Source organism: Athene cunicularia (genome assembly GCF_003259725.1).
Source record: "Athene cunicularia isolate RWA chromosome Z unlocalized genomic scaffold, athCun1 chrZ_part1, whole genome shotgun sequence".
NCBI lineage: Eukaryota > Metazoa > Chordata > Aves > Strigiformes > Strigidae > Athene > Athene cunicularia.
Genome location: NW_020799142.1, coordinates 142,140 through 161,398, shown reverse-complemented (window position 1 = coordinate 161,398; position 19,259 = coordinate 142,140). Strand labels below are relative to the sequence as shown.

Here is a 19,259-nt window from a genome sequence, read left to right as displayed (position 1 = left end):
AGGAATAGAATCACCTCCTTGGACCTGCTAGCCACAATCCTCTTGATGCAACTCGGGATACAGTTGGCTTTCTGGACTGCAAATGGACATTGCTGGCTCAGTCAGTTTTCCATCCATTAATACCCGCAAGTCCTTCTCTGCAGGGCTGCTCTCAATCCACTCATTGCTCAGCCTGTATTTGCACATGGGATTGCCCTGACACAGGTGTAGGACCTTGCACTTGGCCTTGTTGAACTTCATGAGGTTTGCACAGGCCCACCTCTCAAGCCTGTGAAGTTCCCTCTGGGTGGCATCCCTTCCCTCCATCGTGCTGACAGCTTGGTGTCATCAGCAAACCTGCTGAGGGTGCACTCAATCCCACTGTCCATGTCCCCAACAAAGATGTTAAATAGCACTGGTCCCCACACTGACACCTGAGGAACACCACTTGTCACTGTCCACTTGGACATCAAGCTGTTGACTGCAACTCTTTGAGTGCGACCATCCAGCCAATTTCTTATTTACCGACTGATGTATCCATCAATCCATGTCTCTTCAATTTAGAGACAAGGATATTGTGTGGGACAGCACAAGTCCAGGTATTTAATAATGTTGAATCAGAACAGAGTGGTGACACAATGTATTTGCAAAATATTTAATGTTCTTTCAAGAAAATATTAATTGCTGTTTCAGATGGTAAGTTTCTTATAAGTTCAGTATCTTATGTTGTAGAATGCATGGCTATAAATACATTCAGTGGCAGCTCACAGAATAATTCCCCACTGAATCCTATACTGTTCACAGACTGTAGAATACTTTTACAGAATACCCGAACAATCCTTTCTTAAACAAGAACCTTCTAGTGCTTTTTTCTTCTGTATTTCAACCATGTCAAACCCTTTTGATTAATTTCATCTCTTTGGATACAGAATCCTACTTTTTGTCTCCATTGCCCTTAGGTAACCTTAACTACACTGAATTTTGTTCTCATTGACTTCCACTGGCTCTTCTTGTGTTTCTCAATATTCTATTCAATACTGATCTTTGCTCTGACTTTGCTACTCAACTTACCAACTATGTTTGGCCCAGGCTCTCACTGCTTTATTTCCTCCCCTCCTTCTCAAATTATTCTTAAAGCCTGTTTTTTCCTTGTGAATTTTTCCTTTCACTCTCCTGTGTTTTGTGGCATATTACCTGTTAGTTTTTATGTACCAAGGCAGATGGCCCACAGATCATTTACTCTTAACAATGTCATTAGGATGAGTTGTGTATGAGAGTCTAATGATGTCATACAGAGTAGGCAAAAAGGGCTCATTATTGATTTACTTCTTACTTGTCTCCTTCAAGTATGTCCTATTGAAGTACCTTCTGGTTTTGCGGCTTTTTTTTTTTTTTTTTTTCCTACAAAAATGCTCCGAATCTCTTTATCAAGCTCCCACTATTACCTTATTTGAATAATTTCTGAACATTCATTTCTGCAAGACTGTTGCCAAAAAAAATGTATTTTATGCCAAACACATGCAAGAAAAGTGATGTTATAAAAAATGTCTGTCTTAGCTGTGTTTCTTACTCCCTGCCTTAGCTTGTATGTATCTCATTTTCACCTGTTTATACTTTTGTCTACATATTCTTCTGAAAAGACTGGTCTTTAAAAAATGCCTTTGCAAAATGTCTAGAACAAGGGAATCAGGCAGCCATTTACAGGGACTGTAACAGTACCCTAAAGCCTGAAAATGAATTATATGGCTGCAAAGAATCGGCTTCCACTCAAATGGAACTCAGTAGTTATCTGGCAGTATCCAATTAGCTATGAGAATAGTGCATCCAAATGAAATGCTTAGAAAAGCATGGATAAGTGAAATTAATCTGCAACAGGTATTATATTGGGACCCAGTGATCAAGTATTTTATTTTGTGAAATGTGTTGTGGAATTTTTTATGAGCACACCAAAAAAGGATTTTGCTTTTTCAGATCATGAAAAGATAGCAAACCATCAGTCAATAATATTTCTGCAGTTCTGATTCTCAAGGAAGGTTACTGTCTAAGCAACTAAGAACATCACTTTTGCCATAAATGAGCATATTCAGGAAATCCAAATCCCATGTAATTAGACTTTGCATTATTTTGGACTCTTCTGTAAGCAACAAGTGACACCAGACGAAGTGCTTAAATAGGTTTTGACCAGTATTTTTTTAAGGAATAGTGGGTATACTGTTATTGCCATTATGTTAAAGATTTCTGCAGACAGGAAGCTCTTCATTTTAGTTTTTAAAAAGCTAATAAAGTAGCAGCCAGTCAAATGTTTTCAAGATTATTTTAACTAAGAATTGAGAATGTAAATGCCAGCAAATTCATGGTAAAAAAAAAACTTCAGCCATCATGGGCTGTATATGCACAAGCATTTTTGTCTTTTCAGGGAGAAGTCATAGGTTCATCTTTCAATTCTTAAATTCTGCAAAACCATATATAAAAGTAATTTTCTTGTAAAGCTTCTACTTACTAATTTTGCTTTCTGTTCAATTATTTTGAGCTTTTACCCCAACAAGAAGAAATACTGTATTAATAAAAGAAAGTATGCATTTTATATTTTGGAGATGTTTCATTTCTGCAACAAGATTGTTCATTTTTACCCTCATTTAAAGATATGCAGCACTGCAACAAAATGGAGAAATAGGTAGTCTCTGTGCTGTAAATGGTCTATACAGCGACCATGCGATGATTTTAGCACAATGAATATTTTAAGCATAATGAGCACTTCAACTTACTGAGCAGATTTTTCTAGTGGTGTCAGTTTAATGCAATGGATGTATTTATCATAATGTATGTAAAAATATATTTTTAAAAACTGGCATATCTTATTGTGCATTGTATCTCTGTTACACCTGATAAAATAATTTTATCTTCAACAAAAGTTCTGAAAAGATATATAAAAAAAAAATCTCATGAATTGTCATTTCTGTTGACATTGTTGGACCTCTGCTATTCCTGTTTTACAGATCAAAAGAAAAACTGCTAATTTGAATGTCAGATGGATTAACCCTTTTTTTGTCAGTGAGCTTATTTAGTATGCTATCTTGCATTTTAGTCACTTTTGTTTCTGTTTTTGCATGTAATTCATGCTTTGTCAGTATCGAACATGACAGCAGGTAAGTGAAATACCCTTCAGAAGTGATGTGGCAAATGGTCATGAAATTAGTAGAAAATTCACTGTAACACATGACCATTTCCAATAATAAAATCTAATTTCTATACTCAAAGACGTTCCTGTCAATTAAGTACTACAATTCTTTGTCAAGCTGAATTATTCAACCTTTTGGCCTTCAGAAGGTTTCATCTATTGTAATAATGTAAATCCAAAATCTTTGATTATACTTGAAAACCAGTTCACCAAAAGAAATCTGCACGATAGCTGTACACTGTAACAAGTTCATTCAGGTAGGCTTTTACTTCTAAAATTATATACTAAGACACATTAAGTCCCTATATGCTAAAATGACAGATACAGTCTTAGGAATCAAAAATCCATCTTAGAAATCCCTGTCATTTAATAAAACTTTCTTATTTACTCACAGTCAAAAATCCACCTGAAAAATCCCTTCTATTTGGGAAACTATCATTCTTATTTTTTCAGAAAACTAAACTATATACTGAACTATAATTGAAATTCTTTAAACTCTATGTACTGTGAAAAAAACCCTGAAGAAATCCCCTATTTTATAAAATCTATGATGAGTTACAACAATTAGTTACTACAGAATACTACCTGACCAAAAAAAAAAAAAAAAGGTTATACTTACTGTTACACGGAGCCAGTATTCATTTTCCTCAGATATTTGCTTGCTATTACGGACTCTCTGAATAGTTTGCTTTTCTAAGCTCATGAAAGATGGGCTGACCGTATTGCTAAGGCTTAACAGGATAACAAGTTCAAATTTTTTTTTTTTTCCTATGGACTTAACTACTTCTGTACTGTCAACTCCAGTCAGCAATGATATGCTGTATACACATATCCTTCCAAACACTGAATCAATAAAAGACTACTAGTTATTTCACTCTTAACAGCTAAAGCAGATAAGAAAAGTAACGACTAAACTTACCAGGGCTTTATAAAATGTCAGTTTTGTCTGAAAACTCTTAATGAATCAGATTATCTAATTAAACTTAAAGATAAAAGAGGAAGCAACATTGTTCACAGTCTTGCTCCACTTCTTTTTCTATTTCTGTCTCCTAAGCTCAGAATCTGCTTAGTATATTTAATTCCATGAAGCATCATGACTGGTCTACCTTTAATCAGCCCGTTGACATCCACCCTCTTCCTTCACCTGTTGCAGAATTCAATATAATTGTTTATCAGCTTGGTAATATTCCTATACAAAACACATAATATGTTCATGTGTGTGTATATATATATATATATATATATGGTATCAACACTGGAATGATTTCATTTTTCATGTGTTTACACATATTCAATATGAAAAATGAGATAAATATGCTTATAGGGACCAATCCAAAGTCTCTAAAAATCTCACAATCCATATTATATGAGTTTACATGAGATGGCAACACATCACATGAGTTTACAGCTTAGTAACAGCTAAGTTAGTAGTATCAATTTTGGTTTGTGTTTCAACACCATCTATTTTTTTCTACTTTATCAAATTACTAATTTTCTCTGTGAATGATTCATGTGTTGGGGAGGGAAAAAAGAAAAAGCTAAAAAAGGACTGGTTTAGCTTTTGAAAATGTATACATATTAAAAATTGTTGCAACACCAGAATTTATTAGAACTGAAAGACCACTGAAATACTACTCTCAACCTGAGAGATTATTGAAGTGTTGTTTCTCTCTTTCAAACTATTCTTTGTCTGTTTTCTTCATGTAGTAAAGTGAAATTTTTCATATTATTACCACTGTAATTAATTGCAGATATACATTGTTTACACAGATTCTGAATTAAAAAAGCAGCCTAATTCTTAATATCTGTATTGGTTATTGTACTGGTCTGGCTGAGCCAGAATTGGTTTTCCCCTATAGCAGCCTTCACAGTGCTGTGTTTTATGCTGGGAGCTGGCAGGGTGTTGACAGCACCCTGGTGTTGTGGCTACTGCTGAGCAGTGCTTACACAGCACCAAGGCTCTTTCTGACATTTCCCTCAGTGGGACGGGGTGGGCAAGGTCTTGGGAGGGGACACAGCCAGGACAGCTGATCCAAACCGACCAAAGGGATATTCCAGACCATAATGACGTCTGCTCAGTATAAAGCTGGGAGAAAGGAGGAAGGGGGTGGGGTCACCCTTGGTCCTCCAAGGCAACCACTATGTGTATTGGAGCCCTGCTTCCTGAGAAGGCCCGACATTGTCTGTCCATGGGAACTAGAGTATAAATCTGGTGGCTTGTTTTTTTTTTGCTTCCACGCACGGACCTTTGCTTTGCTTATATTCAAACTGCTTTTGTTTTACCCACAAGGGTTGGTATATCTTATTTTCTTTCCCCTCTTTGCCCAGGAGGGAAGTGATAGAGCGACTTGGTTAATACCTGGCATTTAGCCAAAGTCAAACCACCAGTTATGGATACTTCTGAGTTTCAGTTACAAACCTATCTCTATAGCAACCCACCATAACTTCCTACATGAAAAACCAGGATGGGTCTTATACACATATTTTTAGTTATTTTAATGTGATAAATTTTTTATCTTTACACTATCTATATATGCCCTTTCTTTATCCCCGTCTTACCTCTACTCCTCATTCATTCCTTGTTCATCCTTCTTCATGTGTAATCATCATAGTGCTAGTTAAAAATTCATTCCATTGCTTAGCTTCCACCACTGTTCGCATACTGTTCGATGTTCTCCTTTACTTGTATGAACAACCTACAACTAGGCTTCCTTCCGTCCCACATTTTAAAGATTAATTTCACCAATAACATGTGGTCCTGATAGTAGCTGTAGTTCGTGACAGCTTTTCTATTTCCCCTTCTCTGTAAAAGCAATTTTTAAGGGAAGCAGTGTACTGCTTCATTCTCATTTCCAACTAGCTCAGATAACCTGTTTTTCCTCATTTGTAGGTATAGCTGAAACAAGAGAATAAAGCAAAGTAATTATTTGTCAGCTGTTCTAAGGCTGTCAGAAATGCTTCTTGGTTTAAAATTTGATATGCAATGCCTTAAAAAAAAAAAAAAGCTGTGCACAGTGTAACATTGGATGGAAAAAAAAACAATCCAAACTATTAGGATTTGTAAAATATTTTTACTGATTCCAATCTGCAGATAATTTTGAAACACATCTAACATCATTCACTGATTCAAAAATATTCAAATTACTCTGAATAAACAAATCACCATATGATAATAAGTTAATAATTACAACTATAATTGCATTTTCTTAGGGTCATTTGCATTTCTTTTTGTATTACTGCAATGAATGCATAATCACATATTACTGAACCATTCCATAATGACAATAATACAACCAGTATACTTTTGTAACCTTCCATTTTGAAAGAATATTACAATTTTTTCAGTAACACAACAAATTAAGGCACAAATCTGAACTGCAGCATTAATATATAATTTTTATAATACAATTTTAATATAAATATTTCCATTCTTATATTGCTTTTCCAGTCTTACAGCTGGGGTTAATATTTCTTTCCACTGTATTCTTAATAAAATTCATAATAAAATTCTTAATAGCAGTAACAATCTTTGTGTTTCCATTTCCATACAAGAATTTTGTACAAATTCTGAGATACTATGTCTTGTTTAATTTATCTACCTTTCTCCTCAATTACTCTGTAGTTCTATTTCTAATTATCAGAGAATGAAGTAACTCACTGCCAAGGGACAACCTAAAATTTAGTCTTTTGAGGATGGTTCTCCAATACCTTTTTCATAAACAGAGTATTGTGTTATACCTTTAAATTCAGGCTGATGTACAATTGGGTAAGTGCAGCCAAATCAGACTGGAGGAGTAAATACTCTGCTTAGAGTATTAATGTAAAAGATACAAAGTACTACATTTTCACAATTTACACATGCTATTAGCTTAAAAATAACCATTGTTGATAAGACTTTCAGCACTGTGCCAGGCAGAATTTAAAGAATGGAGATAAGAAAAAATGAGAAAGACAAAATATGAGGATGTAATTACAGAGTTCAAACAACAGGCCAGTTCAGGCCTCTTTGTAATGCTGTGACTCCTTCCAGTGAAGGACAGGAAAATAAGCCTGTGCACAACAAGGTACCAATTTTACCTATTTGTTCCTTGCTTGCTTGGGATAATCACTGGGTTGTTGTTCAGTTGTAACTTAGATCTGGAAAACCTACAAACATTTAGCTCAGAAACCAAACAAAAAGCTCAAAATTTCATGTGATTGAATATTTACTAAATGAAAAGCTCTTTCTAATTTATTCCTAGTTCAGCATTCTCTAGAAGAAATCAATTATTTGAACTAAAGATTAGCATTCATTCCAATCCAATGTTTTATCAACTGGTGTGCAATAGCTTGTCTTGGTGGTACAAAGAAAGAATGCTGGTTTCCTTTAATGAGAACTTCCATAACCTGTAATAAAGAGATTTTTTTTTTTTTTTGTGAGAAGGTAGTATAATAAACTATATGGAATCTAACATTGTATTAATGCAGGATTTATCTTACTATGACGACCAATTAGTCTATCATTAGTAGAGCCACTACCAGATTCTCCAAGACAGATGAAGAGAAAAAAAACCACACAGGATTCTGTGTGAACTCTGACATTTTTGAGCTCAAATGTGCCTCGAAGGAGACATCTTTCTAATACAACTGTGGACATTGACTGTCAATATAATATTTAAGGTTTTTGTGAAGTCTATTTACTGTAGGGACTACCAAATGGTGCTCTACACTGTTCCATAAATTACTCTGGGTTTTTTCCTCCATATAGAGTGCAGTAGGAAATGTGTTTTGCTGGTTTTCAGAAGCAGTTGCAAGCAATACAGGAATACACATTTAGTTTACTTCATTTCTGAAGTATACTTACTTCCAATTCTAGACCAACCTGCATGTGACTAGCTGTATTCAGAATTGATATTCATTTAAAATAATGCTCTCAGCATTGTCAGGAATACATTGACACTATAGGTGATTAATATTGCCTTCAATTTGACTTACAGATTCAAAACACTTGCAGCTGCTAGGCAGAAATACACTGTTATTAAAAGCTTAGCCTGCGGAAAAACCTGTGAAGACTACCTTGTGTAAGCAATTTTTCCTTTTTCCACTCATGAACTTTTTTCCTCTATTTGACTACATTTTAAATACTCAGGAAAGCTCAGTGTAGAATATCCTATTAATGCAGAGTTAAACTGCATTCAATACCAGAGTATCAAAATAGTGCTGCATGGAAAAAGATGTTCAAACTAATGTAGTCCCACTTTTTACCTAAATCTCCTCCCTCAGAGCAAATCTGGTAGCATGCTTGTTTAGAAAAACTCAAGATGTTAAAAGCTACTGAATACTACTTCTGCCAAAATGCAAAACACAGGCTTGCTAAGGAAGTGGGTTAAAATAGCAATAATTTGGGTGTCTCTCAAAAGGAAAAGGTAAAGAGCTATGTGGCAAAAATGATATAAAATGCATGTGCATTCACTCAGAAATTACTGTGAATATCTGCCTTTCTCTGGTTGAGTGTAATCTGTAATTCCAATACAATGCAACTGAGGTATGATAAAATAGAGGGTATACATGCTCATTCAACTTGCTGAAAAAAAATCAAGTATCGAATGTATGCCAGAACCGACACTGCCACGGACTAATAAATACAATAAGGAAATTAAATTGAATTTTACCTGTTCCCTAGTGAACCAACGGGCATCCTCTATTTCATTCTTGTCAACTTTAATTTCTGTAGACACTGCAACAGCTAAGCAGCCAATCATTAGGGAGGAGGGCATTGGCCATGGCTGACAAGAGACATACTGAACAGGGCCAACTTTGACACCAGCCTCCTCTTTTACTTCTCTTCGAACCGCATCTTCTATTGTTTCGCCTAATTAAAGAGGGCAAAGAGCAAGCAGCTGATGAAGATACCCCAAGCAACAACTATATCCTGTGCCTTGAACTGACGTTAAAAATTTGTAACTGCCCAAGACAATTTTCTATAGAGATCTAGCTCACAGATCAGGGTGCCGATCCTAAGCACAAGATACAGAAGTCTAATAAGGCAAAACTAGCCACAAAAGCAAAATGTAACTTTGAAGATAGAGTATGATTTCTCCATCGTAACACTTATTTACTGGATTGATAATTTATCATACAGGCAAACTATTAGTACCACACCTAAAATGTCAAAAATTGGGTAAGCAATACATTGTTCTTTTAATTACATGACATGCTGATCTGTTAATTTATAAACAGCATTGTGTTATTTTTTTAAAATTATCAGTATGATTGTAACAGCAGGTAATAGAACTTGAAAATCAGCATTTAAAATTACAATAGTAAGAAAATAGAGACTTAAGAAGACTTACACACATTTCTGCATTGTATTATTCACTTCGCCTGAACCATTCTCCATTGTCTTAACACATACAGACAATTCTCCAAACTTAAACTGCAATGAAAAGCTTTACTTCCACATCACAAAAAACTGCTTAGATCTGTATGTGGAATGTTGATGTATGCATATGTAAGCCTATGACCACGTACTGTGTTGTAACCACTGATTACGGGTTCATTAAAGTGAATCTTTATCTGATACACTCCATGTATCAGAGATAGAAGTTTTAATTCAGCTATGTTCAGCTTAGAAGCTGATGGCAAGATTACCTACTCTTAAATTTCAGTTTATATACTTGAATTCAGCATCAGAAGGTAGTAAGGCCAGCAGAATAAACAAAGGAGTGAAGAAATAAACATCATGACTTTTTTCAAATGACACCTGAATAAACTTAAGCATGCTGTCACTGTATTTCACCTGTACACAGCTATTGAATATAGTTCCACTACAATTTCACTGGTGATTAAGATGCATGCCCAATATAACGTTTTACAAATTGTTCTGCAGCTACTAAAAATTGCAATTAATTCCAACTATTATTGCTGAACACAGCTAGCAAAATATCTCTTTCCTTTTGAAGTGATACAATTTCTGTTTATCTTGCATATAAACAATTAGGCCCTAAACATGTAAGCATATGCTTAACTTTATGTTAACTTCAAGTTATGCTTTAACTCTTATTTTTCCTATGATAAAATCCTTTGCTAAGTATTGCCAAAGAAAGGACCCTGTATGTGTTTCAAAATATTTTTTCACTTAAATATGTGATCTAAAAGTGCATGATGTGAAAAGGATTTTTAAATCATATTTACTGGTTACTGTTTGCTTTTTTATAAATCAGCTGCTGGAAAGTACAGATCAGGCATATTTAGTGTAACAACTTATCTAACGGGAAGCAAAACCATTTATTTGACATAACACTGAATGTATTTCTATATTATTTTTAATGTACAATACTAATACACGAGAAAAACTGTTTGGTAAGGGAAAATTAAATTACTCACCGGGTTCTACAAATCCAGCAAGACAGGTAAACATTCCTGGGGGAAACTTCTTCTGCCTACCTAAAAGGCAATGATTCCCATCTGGATGGATGACTTGCATTATCACAACAGGATCTGTAAGGGACATGAAAGGAATATGTTTCAACATTTGAGATACCAAGAAGCAGTGATAAATTTCAGCCTATTCAATACTAATGCATGTAAATGCAAATAAGATACCTTTAAGAGATTGAAATCAGAATTTTATAGATGTCCAGAGCAAGTTATTATTTTATTTCACTTTGGTTTTTTTTCCATGCAAGGTATCTGCATGGAAATTTCACAACATACATGCTTAGTAGAAGCAGTTTGCTAGCCAAGGCTTAAAATGTAGCACATAAATTACCTGCAACCAAAGCACCCAATCTGTTGAGAATATCAGCAACACTAACCTAGCCATGCATCCAGCAGATAGCAATAATTTCTACAGCAAAAACAATTTACTATCACTTCCTTTACACACACAGGCCTGAAGAATGTACTTTTGACTGAAATACCATAGACCAGCTAGATAGTCTAGTTACAATGTAAATATCGACTAAACTTTCCACTTTTTTGTTGACTGTTTGCTATCAATCTCTCAACTGATGTTGCACTTTTATTTACTTTCTCACTTCTGGTCATTTTATATATCTTTTTCTTTCTTTTCTCCTATTGGTATCATTCTTTTTGTCATGCCTTTCTGCACAGTGTTCATCTATGATCTTTTTCCCCTTTTTATTGTTATCTAGCACTTGAAGTATCTCAATGTTCTGGTTTTTTTTTTTTTTTTCTATGTATGTTTGCCTGTATATATTTGCTCTCTTGCTATCATTCTTCTGGGACCTTATTTTGGTCCAAAACACCAGTATTTTCTCTGTATGAAAAGGCTTGATTCAGCACCCAACAATAAGCAATAATTTCAAAGATGGCTGTCCTACTCAAAGGTATCTGCCACATGGCATAGCATAGAATATGAAGTGTTGTTTTTTGTCAACTTTCTTCAGGGAGAGGCATCAGTAGAAAATGCTAGTACATCAGGCTTTCCTATATAATCCCACTCCTTCCCTAAGCTTATTGTGCTAGAGACTATACAGAAACAGCCACTAGTATTTTAGCAAGCTTCACTATAGTCCATAAAACAAAATAATATGGCAGAATTGCTTTGATTGCTACAAAGGTGTATGCGGAACATGTAAGAGAACATGAAATTTAAAAATGCAACACACATACAATGTCCAGAACTACAACTGCAGAAGAGAGGACAGGGTAGGTGAGGGAAAGGTGGTCAAAGAGTCACCAAATTATCCAGGGAAAAAAAGGGTAAGGTTTTTTTCCTTCCTTGGTTCCCCATCAATAACATAGTATACTTCCTTTGTAACAGATGAAAAAAAGGAGTTATAAAAGACTTTCTATAGAAGTTTATATTCTGAGTAGAAATAGGCCTGGCAGTTTGCAACTGACAATGAATAGTGAAAGCCAGTGAGGATGACGAACACAATTAAAACAGCACTAAGGAAAATGAGCACTGCATCAGAATTTGATATGGGACCAAATTTGACACAGAGCTATTTCAAGCTCAGATGGCTTGCAAAGGGAGAAAACAATATGGAGGGAAGGAGAAAAAAAAAGTAAAATGTGACCCTCTGTATTGATATCTCATTTACATTGTTGGAACTTCTAACTGATATTACTCCATTGTAATAGATTGATTTTGTCACAGACTACTGAAAGAAGCCTGAGCTACTTAATCCTAAATAGAGCTGAGATACATGTACTCTGGGGAGAAACAAGTATGTAACACCTGGAACAGAAGCAAGCAGTTGAAATAACAAAATTAATTGATTTACAGGTATATAGTAGTACAAACAAGCCACCTTTTGACCAAGTTTATCCTACAATATTCTCACCAACTCTTGGGTATGATGTGTTGTGAACACCTTGGAGACTGGGACAATCTTCTTTTAAGCAACTTTTCTTGTAACCCCCTTCTTCAGTCTTGGTTGCACTCCCACATGTTGGGCAGAATCGGTAGCGGTTGTGCCATGCCAGAACAGATCTAGCCTGGGCTACTACTCCTTTAAAGCAATACATTGAAAACACACAGAATTAAATACTAATTCATGTAAGATTTTAATGGTATAGAAAAAGCAAGTAGTAAAGTTTAACATAAAAATAAAGGTAAGACTATGGCTTGAATTGTGATCTACTATAGAAGAAGTTGAGAAAGATGAGTAATTCAGATCTTTTCCTTTGTAGCACAGCATACACAATAGAGCACAGTACTATGTGGCTACAGAACAATTTGTGAGTTCAGAAACAAATTTATCCAGATCAATATACCCCATTTCTCACAAAAGTTACTTTGTCTAGGCAAGGTGCCATAATTATATATCACACCTTTTCCAGTTGAGCATTTTAGGGCTACTACAGGTACTGATATAATAATCCATTGTTCCATTTAAACTTCAGGTTCAAGTCAAGTTTGCCCTTTATTCTTCTGTAAAAATAAAACTGTTGTAACAGCAGTTGTTAACATGTCTGTAATGAAATTCATTCACTTTGGGATCCTGACTTTCTAACACTTGCTCACAGTTTACTGCTCAGACAGGCATCCAACACACCAGGGACTTTAATTTCCTGTAATGAAAACTCAGTAATGACAGATATGTTTCTTCTCTTTAGAACCGTAATGCTCATGCATTAATATTTAAATAGTACCATGACGATACATAGATTTTACAGTCTAATACTTGCCATTGCATTTTAGCTCTTTGCAAGCACACATTTTCTTACATACAAAATTCTTCACAAAACCACTACCAGGCTTTTAAAACTAAAATATTTCTAAATCCACTGAAAATACCTGATCCCTTTGCAGTGGTTTCTCCTTGCATTACACCTCAGTGAATCCCAAACTGTATCTTTCTGATTTTATACATTTGATAACTGCTGCATTTTATGCATCTTACCAGCTTCTTTTTCAGGTAGCTGCAGTAGTGCTGGCATTGGTGGGTGAAGAAAGTAACAGTCCTCATGCTCCTGTTTAAATTTCTCAGCAGAAGCAGAATCTATGCTAAGAGCAAACCAAGCAACTAACCGATCATCTTCTTGCAGAACTCTTCCATTGCAAGCAGCCAGCAGGTTCATGTGGAACTGGAGTTCAACTCCAAGAAAAATCAAAGTGCCTCCTTCAGTTTGGTTCATGTACTGCTTCACATCTTTGTGGTACAGCCTGCAAAGCTTTACTTCTGGCTGCTGGGGGCTCTCTATTCCCCCACCCAAAGTAACCAAAGGACTTAGATTTGAGAAGAGGATGTATACTGTAGTTGGATGGCTTTGTTTTTTGCTTAGCCACTTAGAATCTGTTCTTTTATCACTCCTTCTGTCCAGAAGTGTCAAACCAAAATAATTTTCATATTCTTTCACTTCATTTGACAGAAAATTAGGCACCTGCCCATCCTTCACATTAGCCAACAAATTAGCTATGTGCTTGTACCCCCAAAGTTTAGCAATATCCAGAGCTGTTTGCCTTGATTTATTAAAGATGGACCTGTCACACCTAAAGAAACAGAAAAGAACAATGGTTAACAGGGTAAATATGTTTAGGAAGAGTCCTGATGCTGTATTATTCTCACTTACAGCATATGCATTTGATACTCTTAAGGTGCAATGACTTTTAGACACTCTGTCTATATTGGGGCACTCTTTAGGCTAAATACTTAGCATCATGGTAATGAAAAATAATTGTACTTCATTCTCTTTTGCTAAAGCCAGATTCTACATTTTTGTAGTTCTGCTCCAGATTATCACTTACCAAGGTTCATGCAATACAACAATAGCAATGAATTAATATCTCACACATTGTATCATGCCAAAAAAAAAAAAAAAAAAGGCTCAAGATCATTAACAGAACTTTGGCTACAGATCTCTTCTGAATAACCATTAATAATAATTTTAAAAAGCAGTTTAACCAGCATTACTTTCTAGAAGATGCTGAAAACAGCATCAAAACATTTACATTAAAATATTTACCATTAAATATGAGCCAAGAATACAGACTCTGCTTAATGAGAGAAATAGCACCCTTACAACTGTAGTGCTGGTCCCTGTAGGGACCTCTTTTGTTACCAAAATGCCTGCAGAATGAGATAGATGAGGAAACATTGCCTCGTGATATTAACAACAAGAACCAGTTTGGAGTTAGTTGGGAGGTCAAAAATAATGTACTTATTTTTTGTCAATTTAAACTCAAGTGGATGAGTAAACCAGAAATGTTACTGTAAACTACAAATTATACAGCGACGTGGGGCCACTCCTGAGTTTTTAAAACCAGAAGATGCCAATATCAGATCATGTTGCTGATACAGTGGTAACTGTACCACGGGCAAGACTGTTTTGACTTGGGATTTTATATTAACCTCAGTAGAAAAGCATTCAAAACTTAATTTAGAAGATTTTGGTGCTGAAGAAACTACTGTTGCCCATTTACCTTTAATGATTGTTTCCTTTAGGCAAAATCTTGACTAACTTCCTTCTTATTGTCTTATTTCTCAGCAACTGAATTTTGTTCTGATTTTGTCTTACACCTTCTATATGCTCAGGTATGTGCAGACTGTGATCAGGCTGCTACTTGGTGTCCACAGCAGTGGCCGGAACTCTTTAGATCAGTAAGATTTTTTTTCCAGTCTACAAACATGTCCTGTAGCTTTTTTCAAACATGGATGAATATTTTAAAAAACTGACAAGCTTTCCTGGATGAATCTCTGGAATGTTATGTAATATTACCTTCACAGACATTCATGTTTATGTATCTAGCAATTGTATTTTTCCAAATGATTAATGCGTCTAAGCATGCACTAAACGAGATCAATGAGGCCACAGCATCAGGAACTGAGTTCAACTGCCAAAAAGAATGGGCCTTTAAGGGACATTTTTTTTTTTTTTTTTTTTTTTTTTTTTTTACAGTAAGCATAACTTAAAAAACTGCTATCCTATTTATCAAACTGGTAAATTCCCCAAAGTCTCAAAAGATTCCTCATTACACAGATGATTTTAATCCATAAAATCTGTCAGTGAGATATTCCTCTAGATGCTGGTATGTCCTCTATGACAATGAGAAATTCATCAATCAGTAGCTTTGGTAAAGGTGTGTCTGTCATGTCCCACTTAGCAGCCAGTACGTCAGCAAACATTGTGCAGTATAACATAGATGCAAGCAGTTTAGAGAAAAAGTCTAAGTGGAATAATCAAATACACCAAATTTATACTCATTACAGTGGTTGTAATGGGATACTACAAATTCTGTTCTATTCTCTTGCTCTCTGCTCTGGTAGGAGTGACAATATATCATTAGAGATCAAAGGAGTAATTTCAGAGATGCTCACAACTTTGAATGAGTTTCTTAGCAAATATGGAAAGCATGCTGCAATATTAGAATCCAGTTATAAACAGACACATATTTTCATAGAATCATAGAAGGGTTTGGGTTGGAAGGGACCTTAAAGATCATCTAGTTCCAACCTGCCCTGCCATGGGCAGGGACACCTTTGACTACATCAGGTAGCTCAAAGCCCCGTCCAACCTGGCCTTGAACCTGTTCCAGTGTCTCACCATCCTCACAGTAAAGAATTTCTTCCTTACCATCTGATCTAGATCTACCCTCTTTCAGTTTAAAACCATTACCCCTTATGTTACCCCTATACTCGCTGATAAAGAGTTGCTCCCCATCTTTCTTGTACTTCAAGCACTGGAAGGCCACTATAAGGTCTCCCTGACCCTTCTCTTCTCCAGGCTGAACAATGCCAACTCTCTCAGCCTGTCCTCATAAGGGAGGTGCTTGAGCCCCATAATCATCTTCATAACCCTCCTCTGAACCCACCTGAGTAGGTCCATGTCTTTCTTATGTTGGGTGCCCCAGAGCTTGACACAGTACTTCAGGTGGAGAGAATCACCTCCATCAGCCTGCTGGTCATGCTTCTCTTAATGCAGCCAAGGATACAGTTGGCCTTCTGGGCTGTGAGGGCACACCGCTGGGACATAGCGAGTTCTATATCCACTAATATCCACAAGTTCTTCTCTACAGGGCTGCTCTCAATTCACTCATTGCCCAGCCTGTATTTGTGAATGGGACTGCCCTGACACATGTGCAAGACCTTGCACTGGACTTGTTGAATTTCATGAGGTTTGCACAGGCCCACCTCTCAAGCCTGTCAAGGTCACTCTGAATGGCATGCTGTCCCTGCACTGTATTGACTGCACCACACAGCTTGGTGTCATCAGCAACCTTGCTGAGGGTGCATTCAATCCCACTGTCCATATCACCGACAAAGATGTTAAACAGCACTGGGACCCATACTAACCCCTGAGGAATGCCACTAGTCCCTGGTCTCCACTTTCTTGAGTTTTAACCTGGAAAATTCTGCTTCTATCAATCTATTTATCTGATAAGTTTACTTTTCTGAGATCAAGTTGAAATGGGCAAAAGGGGACTCAGGTTAGAGCTCTTCAATGGGATGTACTAAACAGCTTACCTTTCTTCAAGAAGAATCTGGACAACCTCAAGGTGACCATTTCTGGCACCATACATCAGGGCTGTCCAGCCGTTATCTGCAGCCACATTGATAAGTGATGGATAACGACTGAGCAATGCTTTCAGTTTGGCTGCATCTCCAACAGCAGCAGAATTATGCAGCTGAGAAATGATGTCCTGATGGAGGTTCTTTTCAGAGTCTGTCATTTTGGCAACTAAGTTAAAAAAAGAAAACAAAAATGCCTGAAAACATGTCCACCATTAGTAAAAGCATTTAAGTAAAGCAATTAAGTTTAACACTCCACAGATGAATGCATGTTATCACCAAAAGTATGGACACAACAGTCAAATTCTTCTAATTAGTATAACATTGCTATTTCCAATCAAATCTTAAGTCACACACATCTCCAAATACAGTGAAATTTTATCCTAAAAATCAAGACTAGTTTTTTAAGAGGCTTCAGGAGAGAAAGATTTTGCTATGAAAGTGAAGCTTCTTCGAATGTGAAAAGCATGTTCTCATTTTCCAATCAAACACAGCCACAAAACAGAACAGCACAAAGCCCCACTCCAAGAAATGAGTCTCTGACGCTTTGGAAACAATGAAAACTAACCGCAAAAAAGGCAAGTCCCTTCGCAGGCTGGGGGAATCCTCCAAACAGTGACAGATAACTAACTTTTGCTATGCCTCCGGCGGCCGTCCACCTTTCCGTCCCGGAGCAGGGCCGCTGGGACCGCAGCTGGCACACGGCATCCACGCAAAACAACGGAAGTTTATTTTCCGTAATATTCGCTCCACGATCACCTCTCAAAACCACGCACCGCTTTCTCCACGGACCCGAAGCCTAGGCAATCTTGCAACGACCTTCTGACCGCCGTACGCTTTATCCCCGCCCCTGAACGCCCTGCGCCGGGGCGGATACCGCGCAGGCACAAACACCTCCAGCCGCTCCCGCCGTTTCCGGCCGCTGCAGCGGCGCAGAGGTGCAGGCACTTTGTCCCCGAGGCGTGCTAGAGTCGGGGTGGGCCGAGTGTCTCGAGTGCGCGGGGAGCAGCGGTTACGGGGGGCTTTTTAGGGCAGGGCGGGACCGCACATAAGCCCTGGGTTGGCTTGTTATCATGCTGGCTGGGGCGGTGCAGCGGCCGCGGGGAGCGGGGTTTTGGGCGCTCTTCTGCCGTGGCGGGGACACGTCCTGGGTCCGCCCCGCCCGGCGGCGGCCGTGGTGCCGTAGAGGCGAGCCGGACGCGGGTGGTGTTGGGGTGCGTATAGTGAGACACGGCCGGACGGAAAGCCCACTCCGGTGCGGCACCGGCCGTGCGCCGTACTACAGCATCCGGTCTTTGCAGTGGCCGTCGGTCTTCAGTGCCGCCGTCTTCTCGGGGGCGAGGGAGCAGCGAGCTACCGCTGGCGGAAATCAGCCGCCATTACCTGGGTGCTGCTGCCAGTTGGGCCAACTTGCCTGACGGGTTAAAGAAGAAACTGCCATTTTGTCTTTCAGGGAGGAAGCTTACGGTTATAGAAAGCAATCAGACCTTTTTAGCTTTGCTTCTCCATGCTAGCGGAAGGCAAAACCATGTAGCAATAGAATATGCAAGTACGTTTAAGAAAATTGGAGTAAGTGAGATATCACGGGGGGGTGGGGGGTGGGTGGGTGAGAAGAATTAGCAGGGAAAATGGAATGATCTTTGAAGCCAGAAGATAGTTTAAGTAAAAGTGTGTGCTGTTAAGCTAAGAAAAGCTTGGGGAAGTTAAGGCTCTACTAGTCCTAGAGAAATTAACATGGGAGTCTTTCAGTCTCTTCTGTTGTTTGCTTCTGTTGGTTACTTACAAGCTGTGTGCTTGGTTTACAAAAGCTGTTAACCAAGTGGCAAACATAGTCTCAAGTCCTGATGTTGGCCACGAAGTTTCAGAGAATCAGAACACTATTCTTTTAACATCACTTTACCTGAAAACAAAAATACTGGAGTTTCTTTTTACTTGCCTTTGGAATTTTTGAGTTGGGAGGATTCACATCTGCAAATCTATTCAACATCACATACCTTCCAAACCAGAAGAACTGGACAGCTTTTGTCCCTGGTGCTTTTAAGAAAACACAATATATTCCAAAATCCATATATTACCGAAGTGTCATGTATTTTTGGTATTGAGTGAAGAGGAGGAGAGAAATTGTGGCTGGGTCCTGTCAG

General features: G+C 37.5%; 2 protein-coding genes across 7 annotated transcripts in view; both read right to left on the bottom strand.

Moving 5' to 3' along the window:
- LOC113489909 overlaps positions 1-4,365 on the bottom strand; it is a 45,845-nt gene extending 41,480 nt beyond the window's left edge. Inside the window, exon 1 of one of the 5 annotated variants that reach the window (XM_026865984.1) lies at positions 4,077-4,365. The gene's annotated coding sequence lies outside the window, so the exon portion shown is untranslated. The other 4 variants (XM_026865986.1, XM_026865985.1, XM_026865981.1 and 1 more) reach the window with 4 other exon arrangements.
- A 1,131-nt stretch (positions 4,366-5,496) lies between these two features.
- On the bottom strand, positions 5,497-17,988 carry NUDT12 (nudix hydrolase 12). 2 transcript variants are annotated; one of them, XM_026865891.1, is made up of 7 exons: positions 17,911-17,944; positions 17,074-17,287; positions 13,513-14,102; positions 12,451-12,618; positions 10,523-10,636; positions 8,809-9,008; positions 5,497-7,543 (listed from the first exon to the last, which is right to left on the bottom strand). In XM_026865891.1, the coding sequence occupies exons 2-7, from the start codon at positions 17,277-17,279 to the stop codon at positions 7,433-7,435; spliced, it is 1,389 nt and encodes a 462-aa protein (XP_026721692.1). In that variant the 5' UTR covers positions 17,280-17,287; positions 17,911-17,944; the 3' UTR covers positions 5,497-7,432. The 2 variants fall into 2 exon arrangements, with proteins under 2 accessions (XP_026721692.1, XP_026721691.1); XM_026865890.1 differs by having other exon boundaries at positions 5,498-7,543; positions 17,895-17,988.
- Between the last annotated feature and the right edge of the window lie 1,271 nt (positions 17,989-19,259).